This window comes from Tachyglossus aculeatus, chromosome 1 (genome assembly GCF_015852505.1).
Source record: "Tachyglossus aculeatus isolate mTacAcu1 chromosome 1, mTacAcu1.pri, whole genome shotgun sequence".
NCBI lineage: Eukaryota > Metazoa > Chordata > Mammalia > Monotremata > Tachyglossidae > Tachyglossus > Tachyglossus aculeatus.
In genome coordinates, this window is record NC_052066.1 from 48,968,927 (window position 1) to 48,978,987 (window position 10,061).

Here is a 10,061-nt window from a genome sequence, read left to right on the forward strand (position 1 = left end):
AAGCATACGAGCAGCAGAGAAGCATACGAGAAGCAGCGTGGCTTAGTGGAAATCAATCAATCAATCAGTCGTATTTATTGAGCGCTTACTGTGTGCAGAGCACTGTACTAAGTGTTTGGGAAGTACAAGTCGGTAACACATAGAGACAGTCCCTACCCAACAGCGGGCTCACAGTCTAGAACGGGCTCACGGTCTAGAAAGAGGGCGGGCTTGAGAGTCAGAGGTCATGGGTTCTAATCCCGGCTCTGCCAATTGTCAGCTGCGTGACTTTGGGCAAGTCACTTCACTTCTCTGGGCCTCCGTTACCTCATATGTAAAATGGGGATTAAGACCGTGAGCCCCAAGTGGGACAACCTATTAACCTTGTATCTATTCCAGCGCTTAGAACAGTTCTTGACACATACTAAGCGCTTAACAAATACCATCATCATCATTACTGTTATTAACATAGTTTAAAAATTCCAATCGTAGCACACTACTGTCCTCTTCAAAAACATTCATTGGTTCCCCGTTGTTCCCTACAAAAAACAAAAGTTGTTGACCATTGGTTTCAAGGTTGTACACGAGCAGACATCCGCCCTCTTTCTAGCTTTTCACACTCGATTCTCCTGCCTCTGAGCAACTGCTCGAAAATTCCCCCATTTTGGGCCACCCTCCATACTCGGCTTTGACAAGCCATATCCTTTGCCCACTCTCAAAGCTCGTCTGAAAAACTCCCTTGAGGTAGTCCCTGATTAATTTCAGTCGTGATCCATCAGCCGGTTTATCAGGCCTCATCGTTCATTAGTATTGTTTACTATGGTTTGTTTCCATTCTCAGGATCCCCCGGGAACTTGTTTTCCCTATTGGACTGTGAACTCGAGAGCAGGGATTTGCTTGTTTCACCGGTGCTTTGTGCAGTGCTTTTCATAATATTGGTGCTTAAGAAATGCTGTTAACGAAAATCAATAATAATTGAATTTTGATTCACGAGGAACAAATAAAATACCCGGTTATGACATTTATATGCCACTTTTCTCTCTCTGTTCCTTTCTCCCCCGTTCCCCTTTTTAGGAGCGTGGCCCGTTCTTATCGATGACTTTGTGGAATTTGCACGCCCTCAAATTGCTGGGACAAAAAGTACAACAGTGTAGCACTAAAGGAACCTTCTAGAATGTACATAGTGTGTACAATAAATACAACGGAAAATTGCACAGTCAATTTCTGCTGGCTGGACTGAACTGAAGATCAATCCTCACAATAAGGGCTGAGGGTTGAGACAAAACTTTAAGGATACATCTTGGACCATGTCATATTTCACTCTTCTACTGGTGGTTTGGGCTTGTCTTCTAGTCTGGGCCACTTTTGCCAGTTATAATTCCAACATTGTGGATTTCATCTTATATCTGTGGACCATCCTAGATTACTCTCACAACATAAATCTTAGAAGCTTTGTGGTGATTATTTTGAGGTTTCCATTGTCACATGAAGCACAAATGCTATCATCAGACAACTGTTTGGCATAAGAGTTAAATAGATCAGCATCACAAACACTTGATTTAAAACTCCTTAAGTATATGCTTTGGGCTAGTTGCAAGGACTATGCTGATAGCACTTCCTAAAAAAGTGATATATTTAAGTGTACCAATTCTGGGGTGTTTTTTTTTTTGTTCGTTTGTTTGATTTTTTTTTTTCATTTTACCACCCTCCCGTCCCCGGCAAATCACTTGTATTGTCCAAATTGATTTCGAGTGTCTGAAGAAAACAGTTGTAGAAACAACAAATATAAAGACATTATTAGGACGACTAGGTGCCTCGCTGAAATGTTAATTGTACCTTCACCACGTCGTTTGAAAAACAAAGGTAGCACAGAACTACTCCGCACTTAATTACCCACGTTTAATATATAAGTTGGCCTACAGTGTGCTTTGCCGACAAAAAGTTTCTCGCGTAATGTTAGACTGTACTGCTCTCTACATTATGCCATATGTAATTGGATTTTATTGCAATTTTGAAATGCTTATCTGCCTGTCTACTAAGTTAGGATATTGGAATTTTGTTTTGAATGTTTTAAATTGCTGTACAACACAGTATTCTAAATTTAGGCATGAGGTTTTTTTGTCATGACACAATAGGACAGCAAGGAGCTACCCCTAATTTATGAAAACTTGGAGAGTCTAATGTGAATCTAATACCTGAAGTGGTTGAGATGGGTCATTAAAGTTCAATCTTTATAACACATAGGTACTACTGTTTCAAAAAAAAAAAAAGCCTGCTTTCGATGACTTCTATTGAACATTTGTGTAAATAACTACAGTTGATTGTGGTTGCCAAATATTTCAGAAGTAAAGTTTTTCAAGCAGTCACAGATTAGATGCAGAATACCACACTGGCTTCTTTTATTTCCTTAAATTATTTAGTTGTTCCACTACTTTTATTCGTCTCAATGCAGGCTAATTAGGACTGTTTTCACTTAAAAGCAGAATTTCATCTTGTATGTTTACATTGCAAGACACAGTTGCTTTCTCGCTGAAAACGGTAATTTCAATGTTCAGTTATTGATGGGAGAAGGGGCTATTGTTTTCTTGAAATAAAGTGTTTTTCAAAAAGCAGGTTTAAAAATATAAAATTTCAAATGTTAAATTACTAGTGTCCGAGGGATAGAAATTTATTATGTTTGGTAAATCCAGGCAATCTCTTGTTAAGGTCATAATTTGCAATGTAATTAGTAAATAGAGCGTGCAGTTCATTTTTATGCAGTTGCTGAAAAAATTTTTAGGAAAAAATGACATTAAACTGCTTTTTTTTTACACACATGCTTTGAAATTGACTAAAAGACTTCTCTCATAGGTGGCAGTGGTGCTTTAATAATCCAGTCACACCTTTATTTCAAGAATACAGTCGTACCGAAAAAGGGTTGCAAATCTCTACTCAAGCTACTGGAATTGGCTATGCCAGAAATTGAATTTTGCTGCTTTCAGTGTTTCATTTTTCGTTTTTTGTAAATATGAATGGGGACTTGAATTATGAAAACTTTTATGGTATATCGGTGTGCTGGTTTGTTTCTCGTCTTGAGGGTTTTTGAGTTTTGGTACAGTTTCAGATTGATTAATTCAAGAATGCTGTTTTTGAAATAAGATCACATTAATTTTTATTCCAATATAGATTTTGTCTTTCATAAAAGTCTGATATTGGTTAGTGGCCCAGTGCCTTGGTGTTTTAAAGATTTTTCTTTTTGAACGTGAGACCTTTACAACAAACTAGTGTTTGTCATCAGTGTGGTACTAAACATTTATAATTACTGTGTAATTATAAAAGAAAAATACTTAAATCTTTGAATAACGATGTAGCAGAAGAGTTAAGATTGTTGAAGCAGTGGTGGCACATAAGAATTTAACACGGCCATTACGTTGAAATTGCAAGATTGATCTAAGGTGGTGTGGTTATTTTAGAGATCAAGGCCTGGTTACGGGGAATATTTTGTATGGAAAAGTGCTCACTTACATGGTCGTGTGTTAGTGCGGTGTGTGTATGTGTGTGCGCATGAGTTAAAACTAAGATTGCTTTCATTCATAACTGCTGCAGTCCTTGTCTGACAATAAACACCCCATAATTTTTGTTTTTCAAACTGTCCCAAAAGGTACCATTTTCTTTTTGCCAAACGCCAGAGGTACACACGTGAATTGTAATGCTTTCAAATACTTCAGTGTATAAAATTAGAAGTGCCCACATATAAAAATACTTAAGATCAAGAATATCTTTAGTGAATATCATCACCTGCATATCTCTGTAAAGTCAACTGTGATTTCGGACAATCCCTGTCATCCTGCAAACGGAGGCAATAAAGCTTCAGTGAAATTGCCATGATGAAATCTTCTCACACATTATTTCAGTGTATTCTGTAGAAAAACCTGAATTCTCTCTGAACTATTTAGGAAACAGTTTTCCTACTGGAAAAAGCACTGAGTGGCAAGTTTTTGGAGAGAAAATATCTAAAACCAGATAACTTTTTGCCACCTTTAAAAAAATGTTTACAATGTCAAAGGGGCTTTATTTATTTCACCTGCACTGTGGCTGTGGAAAAGGTGTCTTAACTGCGTGCAGTTGGTTTTTTTTTTAATGGGCAGGTTAGAATATCAAGAATATACTCTAATCCAGCCAATAGAATGATTTATAATAAACTCCTTAATGGGATATCCTTCTTAAGAAAAAGCATTATTTTGAAGACAAATAAATGTCATTTAATAATGTTGCAAGAAGTTTGTGTAGCTTTAATCAGTTTGACCTGATTAACATCAATGCTATTTTTTTAGTGCCTAAGGCTTTGCACATAGTAAGCGCTTAATAAATGCCATCATTATTATTACTGGGTGCAGAGCAATGTATAAAGTGTTTGGAGAGTATACACCGGGAGCAAAAGACTCAATCCTTACCCACCAAGGGCTTACGATCTGTCCATAGATGTTGGATAGCTGTTAAACATATTACTGTTAAGTGTTCAGAAGGCATGAAGAAAGCCAAAAACCTAAAACAAACTAGTATTTTAAGTTGGGAATGGTGGTAAGGCTTTTCATCTTGTGCTTATCAGCGTGGAATGCACTTTAAAAAAAAGAAATCCTACTCTTAATATGTTTTTAAGAGAGCATTCCCATTTGGAGAACCACAATTTAAAAGTTTTAATTTCATTTTCCCTTCTTTTTGACTTTAGTATGTAATCATGGCTATATATAGGAGCCCACGTGTTGGAGATATTTATTCTCCCGATTGGAATGTAAATTCATGTCATTGTTAAGTAAAGGTATGGGGGGAGAAGATTTAAAAAAAATCTAGCCCCTGGTAGATACCAAACAGTTGCCATTAAGTAGTTCTTGGGTCTCAAGGAGCCCCAGTTATTAAGGAGTCATACCTCCCCTCATTCTCTCACCTTTCCTTGCTTAACTAAAATGTAGAAATAATTCTGGAACTCTTTTGAAGAAACGAAAGTACCGAATTTAACAGAGAGAAAACTAACAGTTGAGAAAGGGGCTTTGCGTTTAAAATTGAAACTGCATTACAAAATGTCTTAGTAGCTGAGGGTAAGGCACCATATGATTTCTACTTTAATAGGAAAGCAGTGTAATATAGGAATAGGCTTTCACTTTGATTAATTGTGACCCCGGGTGAATCACTTCAACCTCTCTTTACCTCAATTTCTTCTTTGGTTAAAAGGGCATAATACCTTCTCTTTTGCTTGGGTGATGTGAGCATGCATGAGATAAACCTGCAGCCTTCAATTAACACATATGCACACACACTGTGTGTGTGTGTATTCACATATATATATACGTACACACCTATGTATATTTAGGAAGGATGCTATGTAAATTGAAGATGGTTTTGCTACTATTAGTGTTGATTTTGAGTGCTTTTTGAGTTACGGCTGACTGCTGAAGGGCTCGTTGATTATTATTTTTAAGTGCTACCACATCTCTAAGGAGTGCAGTCAGATTGCCTGCCATCCCACCATTCATTCATTTATTCAGTCATATTTATGAAGCCCTTATTGTGTGCAGAGCACTGTACTAAGCGCTTGGGATAGTACATTATGATGATAAACAGATATAGTCCCTTCCCCCAATGAACTTACAGTCTAGAGGGGACCACTGTGTCCTCACCTGGTGATAACATGTTGAGTGATTCTGTGATTCTTCCCTTCAAATTTTCCCAGGCCCAGATTTCCTACAAACAAGTCCTTTGTTGGCTCTCGGTGCTTCCGTTTAGTGGGTCAAAGATGCTGGTACTTCCTCAGGCAAGGGAAGTATCGTATATTTTCCTTGCTTCAAAATTACCTACGTGGGGTGTTCACTGTTAAAATCTTCTTGTCATATTATACAGCGGTCATGATGCGTCTCTTGATTTGCAGGGAACATTTTTACTTGGAATCCACCAGTCTCTAGCAAGCCTTCTCCCGGGATGGAACGGCTAGAGTGGAGTGTAACAGAAACGAAGTCCAGGTTCACCAAATCTGAAGTTTTTTTTTATAAAAAAAAAGCCTTTGATTAAAACAAAAATTAGATTAAAACCGGGGAAATTAAGTGGAAAAAAAATGATTGATCAAATGAAGAAAATGGCTGAAAATGAAGAAGAGACTCTTCTGTTTGACTAGGTTATATGTAAGCATCCAAATATTTGAAAAAGATATGAAAGAAATATGAAATAAGTCTTTTGTGATGGAATAAAATGGCTGCATATGTTCCTGATTTTGAGTCTTGTAAGAGCTTGCAGAAACTACACCTACAGAGAGCATACGTATTGGCACTAAGAAGAGTTGTTAGAAGTAGAGAAGCCGCATGGCGTAGTGGATATAGAAGTCAGAGAAGGTCATGGGTTCTAATCCCGGCTCCTCCGCTTGTTTGCTTTGTGACCTTGGGCAAGTCACTTCACTTTTGTGGGCATCAGCTACCTCATCTGTAAAATGGGGATTGAGACCGGGAGCCTGAGCCTGGAATGCCCTTCCTCCCAACATCTGCCAAGCTAGCTCTCTTCCTCCCTTCAAAGCCCTTTTGAGAGCTCACCTCCTCCAGGAGGCCTTCCCAGACTGAGCCCCTTCCTTCCTCTCCCCCTCATCCCCCTCTCCATCTCCCCATCTTACCTCCTTCCCTACCCCACAGCACCTGTATATATGTATATATGTTTGTAAATATTTATTACTCTATTTATTTAACTTGTACATATCTATTCTATTTGATTTTGTTAGTATGTTTGGTTTTGTTCTCTATCTCCCCTTTTAGACTGTGAGCCCACTGTTGGGTAGGGACTGTCTCTATATGTTGCCAACTTGTACTTCCCAAGCGCTTAGTACAGTGCTCTGCACTCAGTAAGCGCTCAATAAATACGATTGATTGATTGGTTGATTGACTGTGTCCAACCCGATCCGCTTGTATCCACCTCAGCGCTTAGTACAGTGCCTGGTGCGTAGTTAAATGCTTAACAGATACCATCGTTATTATTTTTTATTATGAAAAAGGAAAGGGCTGGGTCAAGAACGTATTGCTTGTGAATTAGACGTGGCTCATCCTGGAATCGAATGTGAATCTGAAGCTACCACCCCGGGGATTTGGCACCATGAGTACCCTACTTAATTTAGCCTTCCCTGAAAAAAGCACTGCGAGAATCCGGGCATGAAATGGTTGGACATTTCATCCTTTTGTCCCAAAAAGGGGCTGAGGAGACCCTCCTTGAAGCTCTGATCCCCCCTTCTCGACTTCCATCTGGTTGTTTCCTTCAATCAACCAGTCAATCAATTGTAATTTTTGAGTGCTTACTGGGTGCTGAGCACTCTACTGATTGCTTGGGAGAATATCATCATCATCATCAATCGTATTTATTGAGCGCTTACTGTGTGCAGAGCACTGTACTAAGCGCTTGGGAAGTACAGAATATGAGTCGGTAGGCATGTTCCCTGCCCACAGGAGTGTACAGCCTAGAGGGACGGACGTTAAAGTACATCGCATATATATGTTATTTAAGTGCTGTGGGGCTGGGGTGAATATCAAGTGCTTTTAAAAATAATAATAATAATAATAATGGCATTTATTAAGCACTTAATCTGAGCAAAGCACTGTTCTAAGCTCTGGGGAGGTTACAAGGTGATCTGGTTGTCCCACGGGGGGCTCACAGTCTTTATCCCCATTTTACAGATGAAGGAACTGAGGCATAGAGAAGTGAAGTGACTTGCCCAGCGTCGCATAAAAAGGTACAGTTCCGAGTGGCAGTGCAGAATCAATCAGTCAATCGTATTTATTGAGCGCTTATTGTGTGCAGAGCACTGGACTAAGCGCTTGGGAAGGACAATCAATCAATCAATCGTATTGATTGAGCGCTTACTAGGTGCAGAGCACTGTACTAAGCGCTTGGGAAGGACAAGTCGGCAACATATAGAGACGGTCCCTGCCCAACAGCAGGCTCACAGTCTAGAAGGGGGAGACAGACAACAAAACAAAACATATTAACAAAATCAAATAAATAGACTAGATATGTACAAGTAAAATAAATGAATGGGAGAGAGGGCTTCGTCGCTTAGTACAGTGCTCTGCACACAGTAAGCGCTCAATAAATACAATTGATTGATTTTAATAAGGCTCTGAAGGTGAGGGTCTGTTGGATATGAAGGGGGAGCGAGTTCCAAGTTAGAGGCAGGACGTAGGTGAGGACTTGACAGAGAGAAAGATGAGATCCATCAATCAATCAATCGTATTTATTGAGCGCTTACTGTGTGCAGAGCACTGTACTAAGCGCTTGAGGAGATCCAAGTACAGTGAGTAGGTTGGTGTTAGAGATGTGAGCCGGCTAGGTTATAGGAAATGAGCGAGGCCCCATGCCTGCCAACACCAAGGTTGCTGCTTAATTTGGATGTTGCTGCGATGGTATGATTGCGGTACTTGTTAAACGCTTGCTGTTTGCCAAGCACTGTCCTAAGCTGCTGGGGTAGATAACAATAATAATAATAATAATAATAATAATAAAATAATAATGATGGCATTTGTTAAGCGCTTACTATGTGCAAAGCACTGTTCTAAGCACTGGGGAGGATTGAAGGTGATCAGGTTGTCCCACCTGGGGCTCACAGTCTTCATCCCCATTTTCCAGATGAGGTCACTGAGGCCCAGAGAAGTGAAGTGACTTGCCCAAAGTCACACAGCTGACAACTGGCGGAGCCGGGATTGCTTACAAATCCAAATAGATACAAATACAAGATACAAATTAATCAGGTTGGAAACAGTCCCTGTCCCACATGGGGCTCACACTCTTATCCCCATTTTTTTTACAGTTGAGGTAATGGAGGCGCAGAGAAGTTCAGTGACTTGCCCAAGGTCACAGAGCGGATATAATAATAATGATGGCATTTGTTAAGCGCTTACTATGTGCAAAGCACTGTTCTAAGCGCTGGGGGGGATACAAGGTGATCAAGTTGTCCCCCGTGGGGCTCATAGTCTTAATCCCCATTTTCCAGATGAGGTAACTGAGGCACAGAGCAGTGAAGTACAAGTAAAAGAAGTAGAGTAATAAATATGCACAAACATATATTCATTCATTCATTCAATCGTATTTATTGAGCGCTTACTGTGTGCAGAGCACTGGACTGAGCGCTTGGGAAGTACAAGTCGGCAACATTCATTCACTCAATCGTATTTACTGAGCGCCTACTGCGTGCAGAGCACTGGACCAAGCGCTGGGGAAGTCCAAGTCGGCAACATATAGAGACGGTCCCTACCCAACAGCGGGCTCACAGTCTAGAAGGGGGAGACAGACGACAAAACAAAACATATTAAGAAAATAAAATAGGATAAATCTGTACAAGTAAAATGAATAAATAAATCGAGTTTTGTCGTCTGTCTTCCCCCTTCTAGACTGTGAGCCCGCTGTTGGGTAGGGACCGTCTCTGTGTGTTGGCAACTTGTACTTCCCAAGTGCTGAGTCCAGTGCTCTGCACACAGTAAGCGCTCAATAAATACGATTGAATGAATGAATGAATATATGTTTGTGCATATTTATTACTCTACTTATTTATTTTACTTGTACATATTTATTCCATTTATTTCATTTTGCTAATCTGTTTTGTCGTCTGTCTCCCCCTTCTAGACCGCGAGCCTGCTGTTGGGTAGGGACCGTCTCTTATCTGTTGCCAACTTGTACTTCCCAAGTGCTTAGTACAGCGCTCTGCACACAGTGCGGGCTCAATAAATATGATTGAATGAATGAATATATGTTTGTGCATATTTATTACTCTACCTATTTATTTTACTTGTACATATTTATTCCATTTATTTCATTTTGTTAATATGTTTTGTCGTCTGCCTCCCCCTTCTAGACGGCGAGCCCACTGTTGGGTAGGGACCGTCTCTTATCTGTTGCCAACTTGTACTTCCCAAGTGCTTAGTACAGTGCTCTGCACACAGTAAGCGCTCAATAAATACGACTGAATGAATGAATGCCCAAAGTCACACAGCTGACAGTTGGCGGAGCCGGGATTAGAACCCAGCTCCTCCTGACTCGCGGGCCTGTGCTCCATCCATGCAGCCGCTCTGCTCCCGCTGTTCCCA

General features: G+C 40.0%; 1 protein-coding gene across 1 annotated transcript in view; it reads left to right on the plus strand.

Annotated features, from left to right (window-relative positions):
- Nucleotides 1-3,846, plus strand: part of DCUN1D1 (defective in cullin neddylation 1 domain containing 1) — a 57,094-nt gene extending 53,248 nt beyond the window's left edge. The window contains exon 7 of the mRNA XM_038743234.1: nt 1,054-3,846. Within this exon, the coding sequence (XP_038599162.1) occupies nt 1,054-1,133 (80 nt within the window). The 3' untranslated portion in view covers nt 1,134-3,846. The remainder of the gene's footprint in view (nt 1-1,053) is intronic.
- Nucleotides 3,847-10,061: the final 6,215 nt, after the last annotated feature.